This window comes from Cnephaeus nilssonii, assembly GCF_951640355.1.
Source record: "Cnephaeus nilssonii genome assembly, chromosome: 12".
Lineage (NCBI taxonomy): Eukaryota > Metazoa > Chordata > Mammalia > Chiroptera > Vespertilionidae > Cnephaeus > Cnephaeus nilssonii.
In genome coordinates, this window is record NC_137083.1 from 24,921,094 (window position 1) to 24,934,332 (window position 13,239).

General features: G+C 47.8%; 1 protein-coding gene across 1 annotated transcript in view; it reads left to right on the forward strand.

Annotated features, from left to right (window-relative positions):
- The window catches only part of SLC25A13 (solute carrier family 25 member 13), a 161,184-nt gene that overhangs the window by 108,202 nt on the left and 39,743 nt on the right, over positions 1 to 13,239 (forward strand). Inside the window, exons 12-13 of the mRNA XM_079786798.1 lie at positions 1,724 to 1,776; positions 3,374 to 3,454. Coding sequence (XP_079642924.1) covers positions 1,724 to 1,776; positions 3,374 to 3,454 — 134 coding nt within the window. The remainder of the gene's footprint in view (positions 1 to 1,723; positions 1,777 to 3,373; positions 3,455 to 13,239) is intronic.

Consider the following 13,239-nt stretch of genomic DNA (forward strand, 5'->3'; position numbering starts at 1 on the left):
ATGTTAGCTCTTTCTTAAGAAAATTTTCACTCGTATCAGCAAGTTCATCATCATTTTGTCCCACAATGAAATGAACTTCCTTTTTTAAAAATACATGCAGCTCTCTCGGTCTGTCTAGTTTTCCCTGTTTGTAGAGCCACAAGCACAGAGAAATGGTTTCGACAGAGCGAGAAAAATGATGAAGACAGCTGGCACTCCTCTTCATCGCTATGTGGGCTTTCGGGCAAGCGGGGCACCACGGTGAATGGATGCCGGGGTCCTGGATAAAAGGGCAGGGCCTTCCCCACTGGCACTGATTGCTGAGAAACAGGCCCAGGCCTCTCACATCTGTCTGCCTTTATAATAAGCTCATATTATGTTTGACACCTGACACATCTGCAGGCTGGTATAGCCCTGAATCTGGTGACCTTTGGCCCCAGGCGGCTGCTTCAGGAAGACGGTGTGGACAGGGCTGGTCTCTCTGAAGAGGCGCCAAGTGGCCCTTCTTGTATGAAATAGAAGATTGTGCTTACAAAGGATAGGACCATGAAGCCCCTCCCAGGAACAGCAGTGTGACCTGGGAAACTATATATTCTGATCTTCCGTGTGAGCTTCCTGTGTGTTTCCAAGAAAAGGCATCTGACTTTGATTTTATGTTCAAATGATTATATTTTTTAGTTCAGATATTACATCCACTGTTGTTGCAACTGCCTTTCCTAGAAGCGGCCCTTTCATGTCCCAGGCCACCCCTCCCTTTGGCTCTGAGTCTTACTTAATTCCGTCTCATCCCAACATGTATGAAACAGCTCTTCGCTGGTTACCCCACACGGCCTTCCTCATCTTACTCTGGTATTCTGGTAAAAACTGAACAAGAGCAGTCAAACCAGTTTCTCTCTCTCTCTCACAGTCTCCTCTCCTGACACACACATGTGCATGCACACACACACACACACACAACATCAGTGTATCCTATTTATTTTCTACAGAGCATGTGGAGTGGTCTTTTAAAAATATGAATTAGCACCCTCCCGTTCTCATCTGACTTAGACATTCTCAGTCTCAGGATCATGGCCTTGGATGTGGCTCTAGCCCCTGGCCCCTCTGGGCCTCTCCCTGTGCCTGCCCCATGCTTTGTAGCTGTAGCACCCGGCCCTCTCCTGCCTCTCCTGTGCTGCCTCATGAGACACAGCACACTGCTGTCTACCTGCTCTGCTCTCTTTGCCCCATCGGTTCCCTTTCCTGGAATGCAGTTTTCCCCAATGGTTACTCTGCCTCCTTCCATCTGAGACCTGTCAGAGCAAGAACCTTGTTTGCCTTGTGCTTGTCACTGAGTCATCATTGCCAAATGAATGAATGAATGGTTGAACTGTGGGCATTTAGGGGTGGGGTATGGGGAAAGTGTTAGAAAAAAATGTAATCTGTTCACCAAAGTTCACTTATTAAGAGGCAGGAGGGAAAGGAGCAAACTTGCCATGGAATGGGATTTCCTATATCGCTAATCCTGTTGATTTGCCTAACGTGCAAACGATGCCGCATGTGAGAGGGGATTGACTTGGGCCTGATGTGGCTGTGAGACCTTAGTCCTCAAAACATTCCATTTTGAGTATTCTCATTAAAGGTAATAGCAGAAAATTGCCCCAAAGATTGCCCCAGTTTTTCGGTGGTGATCCCTTCTTGGGAGCTGTTAATTTGTTTAGTTAATGCTAATTTATTTCATATGCTTCTACGTTTTGTTGTTTTTTAGGTCTGTTGCCACAGTTATTGGGAGTCGCCCCAGAGAAGGCCATAAAACTCACAGTAAGTCTTTTGAGTGGATGCTTCTTATTAAAGGAGTTTGCACACACTCAGGAATCGGGTAGACAATTCGTATGTGAAGCAGCAGGTTGGCGCTGCCTCAGAGCTGCTGACTGGTTTGAACATAGGGCGCTCACCACGTCCAACTTTTCATTTTTCCCCACTTCACACTGAACATCCAAAATGTGGAGATATATTTGAGCAAGACCCTTGGTGGTTGCCGCCAGTGTCATCATCCGCACCATTGTAGTATTTCAGTTCCTACCATACGAGGTTCTTTGCATGTATTACCTGTTACTGTTTTCATCTCCAGGAAAGTATGACTCAGAGTTTACCGACAAGGAAAGTGAGACTCACAAAGTTTAAGTACTTACCTGTGTTCACACCAGTTATGAGTGGGAAATCTGGAATTCCAAAGCAGATGTTTCTGCCCCCAGGGCATGTACTCATTCAGTTACACATGCTGTCTATAGGACTCATGGTTAGGCCATGTTCTGCAAGCATTTGCCAAAGCCACGTGTTGAGGGCTCTGAGCTCTAGTTGAGGCTGATCCTTCATCAGGTGGTTTCTCCAGTGTCTGCTCCCATCGGGCAGACGGTAGGGATTCACTGAGCGTCGTGGAACAGAGAGCTATGCATGCACATCACCCAGGACATGAAGCCCAGGAAGTGAAGCTCCGCTTTTAGATTGGGCTGTGAAGCTTTGCTACCTGAAAGTCTCCTTTTGCCATCTTATATGACCTTGGGACAGCTAATCTTTTCTGGCTCACAGCTTCCAAAAACATATGACTGATCCTTAAAACTGCTTGTAGTGCATACTATTTTGAGACTATTTTATACTTAATTAATTAATGCTATTGACGTTCTTTGAGAATGCTTGAGAAAATTTTTAGAAATTGAATTTTGACTTAAGTTGAAAGAAAAATCTCCTGAGCCAAGTTTGTCTCAATGATGAGTGTTATTTTAGATTAAATCTTGTTAGAAGACTTGAAAGTGGTTTTTAATCAAACCCCTTAAAGTAGTTTTTAAGTTATAAGGCATATGTTTTCATTTTGTCTCTATTGTTAACATGTCTCTCTTTTTAAAAAAAAAAAATGTTTTATTGATTCCAGAGAGGAAGGGAAAGGCAGGGAGAGATAGAAACATCAATGATGAGAGAGAATCATTGATTGGCTGCCTCTAACACTGGGGATCGAGCCTGCAACCTGGGCATTTGCTCTGACCAGGAATCGAACCGTGACCTCCTGGCTCATAGGTTGATGTTCAACCACTGAGCCACGCCAGTCAGGCAATATATCTCTCTTTTTATGCTATTGTAATTGCAGGACATATTTGAATTTAAGGCTTGTAAGCCATTGGCATTTTAATTTTTTTCTCCTGGAACTATCAGGAATATATATATATGTACATACATATATTTCCTTTTGAAAACTACCTATATGCTATTAAGAGCACTTTTCAAATTCTTTTTAAGATTCTTAGTTTATTAGTATATGATTAATAAAGTGACAGAAAACAGTAACATATATTTAAAAATGTGTGTTTATATGTGTTTAATGACTTTCTTTATATTTTTCATCTATAAATATTTTTTCTTCAAGGTGAATGATTTTGTGAGGGATAAATTCATGCACAAAGACGGTTCGGTCCCCCTTGCAGCAGAAATTCTGGCTGGAGGCTGCGTAAGTATCTTTTGCAGATCCCTGCATTGAAAAGATTTGTTTTGCACACCTATCACCACTGTGCTAAACCAGTGTGGACTCCGGCTTCTGTTCAACCACAGATCCTGTGCAAGGCAGAGTCTACTAGGGCACCTCGGCTTTTCCTAGCAGGCGAACCGTCCTGAGGTGGAAGGGTAAATGTTCCTGATCTTTTGCCTGCCTGTTCAATTTCTCACTGCTTGCGGGCGGGTCTGCCATAGAAGTCATTTGGGGCAGAAGTGTTTGGCCTTTGAAAAACCATTTTTGCTAACCTTTTTAGTACATTCTTTCCTCGTGGCCCTCTCTACTGGGTCAGGCACTAATATTTGTAGTTTGAAGTCGGCGGCCATAGCTCTCTGCTTTGCTTTAGCTCCCACGGGCCGGCAGCTCTTCAGGCTTCCCAATGCCTCCGGGAGGGGGGTCCTGGGAAGTAACTGGCTGAGTGCGCACTGCATTGTCAAAAACGCTTGGAATGAGTTATTTCTTTATGTGGATGAACACCCTGCATCTTGTTCTTAAGCTCAGCAAAACATGTCTTGTTTTATCTCACGTACAGGTTTGTTCATGTGAATGTAAATACTTTGGGTAAATTAAACTCTTATACAAAGAATGGTGCTATTCCAAGATAAGGTTGGTTAAATAAATGGGCTTTGATCACCAGGGCAATGCAATAGTGTTACATTTTTTTCATTTAAACCTATGTTTCTTATAAGAAAGGTGAGGTCACATTTATTTTTTTAATTAGCTCGTTCTGTTCAGGCAACGGTATTCATAAAATAATCTTTGCTTGAAAATTGTTGAGTTTAGAAGCCGGGCAAATACCTGGGAATATTACACCTTTGTTTGGAAAGGGCCTATTGTCCTGTCTAACATTGAATGGGGCTTCCTTGAATGTAGCGGGAGCTGAGAAGTCCTGGCTCCTGGTAATTCATAAGAGATGGACGGAATCGGGCTGCGGCTGCCTCTCTGTTTGATCACTGACCTGTCGTAGGCGGCCAGGGAGGAGCTCCTAGTCCGGTAACTTTAGGAGCATTTAGAAGGAAAAAGGGAGCCTTTAATGTCCTAAATAAAACGGGTGCACACATAATAATAATCAAAGGAATATTAGGAGCTGCAGAAACTGCTCTTCATGTAACACAGTTTCCATTTGAGTGACTAGGTTTTCTCATCTGAAACAGGCACATCGCTAGGTTGTACCCAGCCTGTCCTGCAGGCTGTGCCGGGGGCCCAGGTAGCAGGGCATTTCAGTAGGTCAGGTGGGTTTGTTTTATTTTTTTATTTTTTTATTAAAGTCTGGTTTTAAACCTGCTGAAAAGACATGATTATATATCTCTGTAAGAATTTAAAATGTGAAATTAATTATGTGATACTACTCAAGATTTTGGCAATAATCTCGAGGTTTATTTTCTTTTGAATGAAAGTATTTTGCCTGCACATGAGTCTGGGTGCCAAGGAGATTGGTTGTGGCACGTAGTGTCTCCCCTAGGTGGTCTTGTTTTCTCCTACGTGGTCGCCCATTTCAAGCACAAAAGCCCAGGTTGGCATCTGGAGTGGTGCCTCGTCATTGTAAAGAGGTGCAGCCCTTCTTCAAGCCTGATCTAAACACAGGCTTAAAATTGGAGCCACTTGGGCTTTACAGCTACTTAAAATAGCTGTGAAATGAGGTCTGCCATCCTTCATCTCAAAGGCTGGTAGACAGTGGTCCTCAGTGTTTCAAGTCTCCTGTTTTGTCTCTCCCTTCACCCTCCCCATTCCCCCCCCCCCCCCCCCCCCAATCCCCGGCATGGCTCTAAGAAGTAAGAGTTTATTTTGCAGGTAAGCAATCCTGTAGGTGGCAAACAATCCAGGCCCCTGTAGCTCCCTGAGCAGTGGGATGGATGAGTCCACTTTGACGGTGGTTTTGTAATAGCAGGAGCATCTCTCTTTGCAGACCTTGGCAGTTTTCCTGATCACCCGGGCCAGCTACACACCTTAGAAGGTCCCTGTGAGCCCACAGCCTAGCCTGTCTGGCCAATTGGGAATACAAAGGGTTTTGAAAAGTTGTGTCACATGAGCGGTTCCCCTGCTTAGTTCACCCAAGCATTTCCAGGCGTTGACTTTTAAGCCCCTGGGCAGCTCACCTTGCTTCATTATTACCGAGAATTAGTACACATGGCTGACTTTTGCACTTGTAATCAAAGCCACTCACTTCTTTGAAGACGGCCTTTTCTGTTTTATAATCTGTTTTCTGTAAAAACAGAAAATATGCAGGGAGGTCTTGGTCTCATAACCTTCACAGTGCTTAGCTAAAGTAAGAGTATACTATAAGGTTTGATTTTATTTATTTATTTATTTTTTTTGAGGAACAACAAAAATGTTAGTAAATTTGGAGGAAAAGGGGATTAAATTAATCCTATTCATTTGTGTTTGATATAATAATACCTTTGAAGTGATTAAAAAATACTCTTCTTTCATTGACACATATAAAAGGGTGAATCTATTTTTGAACTCATTTTTTGCACACTTACAGTTTAGAACACTGAAAAAAATTGACTTCAGTTTTCCGAGCATTTGTATAGATTCACACTTACCAGTAGTGTTATATTCAACACAGTTCGAATGAAGCGAAGATGTTGAGCCTGGGGTTTACAGACTCTAAATCTGAAAGGTTCTTGTGATGTGTGTGTTTTTTCCATAGGTTGGTTTAGGCCAGAAGTTGTAGGAGTTTGGACAGAGACCTGGACCCTCAGGTGTCTCTGCACGAAATGTACAGACTTCTGTTTCTTTCTGTCATCTCTTCTGGGGTCAGGAGCTCAGCCTGTAGAGTGATGTGCTTGGCCATCATGGCCAGTGACCGCAGAGGTTCTCAGTAAATGGGGCAGCGGAGAGAGGGCCTGTCACTACCACCCATTTCCCAGTCAGGTTCCCAGTGACTCTGATAACTGATATAATTTCCGAGTACATTGTTGTTATTGCTGTGTTGCTGTTACTTTAAGAAAAAAATAACATATGTCATGCCATGTGGTCTGTAGGTTACAGTCCCTAATTCCACAAAATAAGTATGAATTGACTGTTTTCTATGCATCTAGTGGAATAGCCGGTTAAAATCCCGAGGGGACTGGAATTTTTAGCTTGTGGTCCTTTGATCTTAATGTCATCAAATAAAATGGGGCCAAGACTGGTTTCAAGGAGATATAAATATGCTCATCAGCTTAGTAAATGAAAACAAATGGAATAATATTCACCAGAAAAAAATGTCAAAACGTATGAACCTCTGTCTTATAAAGCTCATATTATTAAAAATTATTCGCATACCAATAAAAATAGTATTCTGTAATAATTTTTGGAAAGATAAGTGAGCATGATTTTTGAACAACAATCTATACTAATAAAAGCGTAACATGCTCATTAGACCAGACAGCCGAACAATGTTCCGAACGACCTTTCCGATGAAGCTGAGGCTGCAAGGGCCGAGGCAAGCCACTGCAACTGCGAGGACCAAGCCCCTTGCACGAATTTCGTGCATCAGGTCTCTAGTCTGTATATATAAAAGGCTAAGCAAACGGCCAACCAGCTGACCGGCTGGTAGCTGTGATGTACACTGACCACCAGGTGGCAGACACTCAACGCAGGAGCTGCCAAATGACAGCAACTTTACAGAGTGCCCTCTCACTCTAGGACCCTTGGGGATGTTGGACTGCTGGTGTTGACCTGATCCCCGCAGGCCAGGCCGAGGGACCCCACCTGCCGAAGGGACCCCACCTGCCGAAGGGACCCCGTTCACTCTGCAGATGCCCTTTGAGCCCCGGTGCCACACCAGGTGCAGCCAACTGGGGAGGGACTGCGGGAGGTTGGCTCCAGGGCATGTCCAGCCTGTCTCACCCAGTCCCACCCAGTCCCACCCCGCCGGCCACCTTCTAATTAATTTCCTTTCAATGTGCATGAATCCGTGCACTGGGCCTCTAGTCCTTTAATAATAGGCCCACTTTATTTTTCCATTGAGATACATACATACATGCACGTGTGTGTGTATGTGTGTGTGTGTGTGTGTGTGTGTGTGTGTGTGTGTGTGTGAATATATCTAATGTTTATGGGAGTTTACAGCCATTTTAAGTGGAAAAAATAATTGATATGCTCATGTTATTGGTGATATTTATTCTCTCATTAGAGAGTTTTAAGCACAGAGGACCCCTAAGCCTGGCTTTGTGTTTTTAAATGATATCCTAGTTTCTGCAAGGAGAATGGTTTGTAGAGGGGGCAAGAGTGGGAAGCAGGGAGGCAGGTCAGAAAGGACTTGTTGAGGTCCAGATAGGAGATGCATGATTAATGACGTTGTGCATCTTTAAATATACCTGTTGGCCATTTGAATGACCTCTTTTAGGAAATGTTTATTCAAGTGCTTTGCCCATTTTTGTTTTTGAGGTGGATTATTTTAAATCTTTGTCTTTTTTAAAATTCCAATGTGCATTCAATATTATTTTGTATCAGTTTTAGTGGACAGCATAATGGTTAGACAATCTTATGCTTTACAAAGTGTTGCCTCGATATTTCAAGTACCTGCCTGGCACCATGCATAGTTATTACAACATTATTGACTATATTCCCTATGCTGTACATTACATCCCCATGACTGTTTTATAATTATCAATTTGTACCTCTTTTAAAAAATATATTTTTATTGATTTCAAAGAGGAAAGAAGAGGGAGAGAGAGAGAGAAACATCAGTGATGAGAGAGAATCATTGATTGGCTGCCTCCTACATACCCCTACTGGGATCCAGCCTGCAACCCGGGCATGTGCCCTGACTGGGAATCGAACCATGACCTTCTGGTTCTTAGGTAGACACTCAACCACTGAGCCATGCGAGCTGGGCTAATTTCTACTTTTGTGATCTTTCTCTTCCCAGGCTTTTCTGTGGACATGTAGCCTCACAGCAGTTTTCTTAAGGCAGGGTTTTTATTTCTCTGTGCAGGTCTCTGTGCACATATCCTAGTTATAAATATTGAATGACATGAGGCTTACTCATTAAATTGAATTTCTATGGGGTTGCTCTTATGTAGCATGTCAAGTAGCCAAGATTTATTATGTATTATGTTGATGCTAGGGAAATAAGGTCATTTTTTAAATGCTTATATCTTTATAATTCATTTGTAGTTTAATGAAAATCTAATTGGTAGTTGTATCAAATTTTATTATTGCTATTATTTGGAATAATCTCTGGGGTGTATTTTCTGCCTACTCCGAAGAATATAAGACCATATTGTAAGGGTTTCTTTTTGTTTTTAGGGTTGTTGGGGTTTTTTTTTTTTTTATTGTTGTTGTTGTTCATTAATGGTAATTTTTATTTTAGTAGATGACTTACAGCAAGATTAAGTGAATTAAATTAACCTTGCTTTCCTAAGCTTTACATTATTTACAATGCTTTTCATTCATTTCCATGTTTTTACAAACTTAAAACATACATATTTTAGTTAAGATCATATCACAGACATTTTCTGTATTTCAGAAAATGATTTTATAATTCTGATTTTTAATTATGAAAAGAATAATCATATTAAAGCTGTGGTAGAAAACAAAGCAAAATAAACTGCCCATATTTCCTCAATTCTAATGGTGTAAATTTTCTTACTTTGTACTTAAGGTTTATTCCTGTTTTCCAACTCTATTGACTCTAAGGCTTAGAGTCTATTTCAGGTATTATATATGACCTGTTGTCTTGTTAGTTAGGGTCCTGCTGCCCTGGCCGGGTGACTCAGTTGGTTAGAGCATCATCCCTTATACCAAAAGGTTGCAGGTTTGATTCCCAATCAGGTTGTTTCACAAGAAAGGGTTTCCATGCTCACTCAGTGAAGGAACTAACCTTAAATATTTCCTATTTATTTTATTTGTTTCCCAGAATGGCAAATAAATGAACCACCAGATATATGTAGAATCTTTTTTTTTTTTTTTAATTTCTTTATTGATTAAGGTGTCACATATTTGTCCTCATCCCCCCATTCCCATCCCACACCCCTCCCCTTGGATGCCCCAACCCTCTGTTGAACTTAAGCATTGGTTAGGCTCATATGCATGCACACAAGACCTTTGGTTGATCTCTCCCCCCTCCCCCCACCCTCCCCTATCCTCCCTCTGAGGCCCGATAGTCCGATCGATGCCTCCTTGTTTCTGGTTCTGTTCTTGTTCATCAGTCTATGTTGTTCATCATTTCCCCTAGATGAGCGAAATCATGTGTCACTATAGATATACTTATAAGAATTGAATGTGCGACGAGCAATAATAGTTATGCTGACAGGCAAATGAATCAGTCTGTAGTGAGTTTCTTTCTGGACCAACAGTTCTTTTGAGACCCAATATCAATGTCCACCGGTTCCCTATGAGTACATGTCGGCACTGACCCCTCAGCTCTGGATGGTGGACAAATGGTGGTAATGCAGGTCCGACTCCCTCTGGTTTGGTCTCGGCTGGACCCAGGGGCACTGCTTCACCCGGATCCAGGGGCCCACGGCCTCGCCCGGACCCGGGGCCAGGCTCACCCGGATCCAGGGGCCCGCGGCCTCGCCCGGACCCGGGGCCCAGGGCTCACCCGGCTCCAGGGGCCCGCGGCCTCGCCCGGACCCGGGGCCCAGGGCTCACCCGGCTCCAGGGGCCCGCGGCCTCGCCCGGACCCGGGGCCCAGGGCTCACCCGGCTCCAGGGGCCCGCGGCCTCGCCCGGACCCGGGGCCCAGGGCTCACCCGGCTCCAGGGGCCCGCGGCCTCGCCCCGACCCGGGGCCCAGGGCTCACCCGGCTCCAGGGGCCCGCGGCCTCGCCCGGACCCGGGGCCCAGGGCTCACCCGGCTCCAGGGGCCCGCGGCCTCGCCCCGACCCGGGGCCCAGGGCTCACCCGGCTCCAGGGGCCCGCGGCCTCGCCCCGACCCGGGGCCCAGGGCTCACCCGGCTCCAGGGGCCCGCGGCCTCGCCCGGACCCGGGGCCCAGGGCTCACCCGGCTCCAGGGGCCCGCGGCCTCGCCCCGACCCGGGGCCCAGGGCTCACCCGGCTCCAGGGGCCCGCGGCCTCGCCCCGACCCGGGGCCCAGGGCTCACCCGGCTCCAGGGGCCCGCGGCCTCGCCCCGACCCGGGGCCCAGGGCTCACCCGGCTCCAGGGGCCCGCGGCCTCGCCCCGACCCGGGGCCCAGGGCTCACCCGGCTCCAGGGGCCCGCGGCCTCGCCCCGACCCGGGGCCCAGGGCTCACCCGGCTCCAGGGGCCCGCGGCCTCGCCCCGACCCGGGGCCCAGGGCTCACCCGGCTCCAGGGGCCCGCGGCCTCGCCCGGACCCAGGATTCAGCCTCACCCGGACCCAGGGGCACACGGCCTCGCCCGGACCCAGGATTCAGCTTCACCCGGACCCAGGGGCGCATGGCCTCGCCCGGACCCAGGGGCACGTGGCCTCACCCGGACCCGGGGCCCAGCCTCACCCTGACCCAGTTCCCAGCCTCACCCATACCCAGGGGCACGCGGCTTCACCCGGATCCGGGACCCAGCGGGGTTTCGTCTTCTTGATCCCAATTCCTGTTGGTCAATTCCCTCTCAGCAATTCCTTCGGCCATTTTCTCAGAGTTCCAGGGCAGCCACCGCAGAACTCGTTGGGCGGCGGGCTCGGCGAAGCTCCGGTGTGCCCGGTGCGCGGCGGCGGGCTGGTCCGGGGTGGCTGCGTCGGCCCTTGGGTCTGCAGCGGTGGCCGGTCGCCGAGCGTGCGCACCTGGCCGCTTCCGGGGTGTTGAGATTCTTGAAGGACTCGGAGGTCAGCAAGCGCGTAGTCTCCCGCCCCATGTCTCCCAGGGGCTCGTCTGTCCGTGCTCGGCAGCGAGTGAAGCCTTCCCCTCAGCCGGAGACCGCTGGGGGAACTGCACCGAGCACGTTCCAGGCCACCATTGTGTCGCCTGAGCCGTAGTTTTTAAAGTGTGGTCTTTGGGTCACCGGCATCAGCTTCATCCCGCGTACCCCTCTCTTTTATTCTAGTTGTATAGCATCCGCTCAGTTAGCCCTCCGGTGGTTCTGGATGGTGTCTGCTCTGCTCTCCCGTTGTAGTCTCAAAACCGTTGTGGTAGGCAGCAATCAGGCTTCTGCCCTATGCCTCCATCTTGGTCCTTGTTTGTATAGTTAAGTCTTGATTGTTGTTGGTGTCACTGGGAGGAATTGTCCTCCAGGCCTATTGGCCGTGCGGACCCTCTGTGACTATAAAGGAAGAGTTGCTGTGCGGAACACACGCCTATGTGCCGGGTCTTGGTGCAGCAAGGCTTCGGCGCTCACTGCGTCTGCCTCTTGAATGTGTCCCTTATGGGAGTGGTCGAAGTCTGGTGTCATCTCACACCGACCACTAGATGCCCTCATTTCTGGGTCTCCAATGTAGTGTAGGTCAGCTACTGCCTGTGGCCCCTCAGCAGGAATTACAGCATCCCTTATATTCGTGACCTGTTTCGGTGCCTTCCCCTTTTGGCTGCCTCCCTATCGCTCAGCTTCCCCAATCTCCCTAGGTGGTCGCTCTTGATATCCCCCTTTGTGGGCTGAGTGCAAAGTCTTGGTGTTGTTAAGCCTTGATTGCTGTTGGTACACTGGGAGGATGTGACCTCCGGCCCAATTGGCTGTGAGGATCAGCTGTGTCTATGCCGGGAGACAGCCCCATTCAACTAGACTTGCAAAATTGTAAAAGCCTCTGTGTTCAGCTTGGATGGGGCGGAGTTACAGGGCGGAGCCTACCGCCTTGGCTTCCTGTCAGCCCCGCCCTATGAGGTTCCTGTGTCCCTCCGTACTCCCAGCAAACACCTCTGAGAGAAAAGTGCCCTGGAGTTTCGCGCGCTGCCAAACAGTCTAGTCTCTCCCCCAATGAATCTGGATTCCCAGATTCTCTCCCGGAACTGGGTTTCCGTGTAGTCAGAATTGGGGCTCACCTCAGTCTGGCGCTTTTGTCTCCTTCCCTCCAGGGCGACTCAGCGGCACAGTCAGCAGCCCATCCTCCGCGCACAATCCCCTGCGCGCCTCCGGTGCTCTGTTCTTCGCCGCCTCTCTGCATCTCTGCCCCACAGCCCAGTTTTCCCCAGTATGAACCTGGCTTCCCCGGGTCTTTCCCGGAACTGGGGTTCAGTGCAGTTGGAACTAGGGATTCAGCACAGTCCGGAGCTTTTGTCTCCTTCCCGCTAGGGCAATCCAGCGGCACAGGCAACAGACCCTCCTCTGCGCGCATTCCCGTGCGCGGCTCCGGCGCAGCTCCTCTGTGTCTCCGTCCCACAGCTCAGACTCCCCCAGCATGAGCCCGGCTTCCCAGGGTTTCGCCGGGAAATGGGGTTCAGTGCAGTCGGAGCTGGGGTTCAGCACAATCTGGCGCTTTTATCTCCTTCCCGCCAGAGAACGCCAGCCAGGCCGTCAGCCGCCCCTTCCTCTCCGGCTCCGTCTTCCCCGCACGCTCGCGGGCTCGTGTCTCCGCCTGTGTCTCCATACCTCAAGCTTTTACGGCTTCTCTGATTTTCCTTGTGGTTTTCTTTTTCCTTCTAATTGTGGGCATTTCAGTCAGCCAGCTTTCCTGTGGTTCTGGATGATGTCCGTTTTGACTTTTAGTTGTGTTTTTGATATTGTTGTGCCCGGCTGTAGGTTAGGTGTTTAACCTATGCCGCCATCTTGGTTTCTCTATATGTAGAATCTTAAGAATAGGATTCGGGTAAACAACGTGGGGTATTTGCTATAGCTTATTCATTATTGCCTATGTCTTTAGTAGAAAATATTTCATTGAGTGGGTAATGGGAAATTATGATG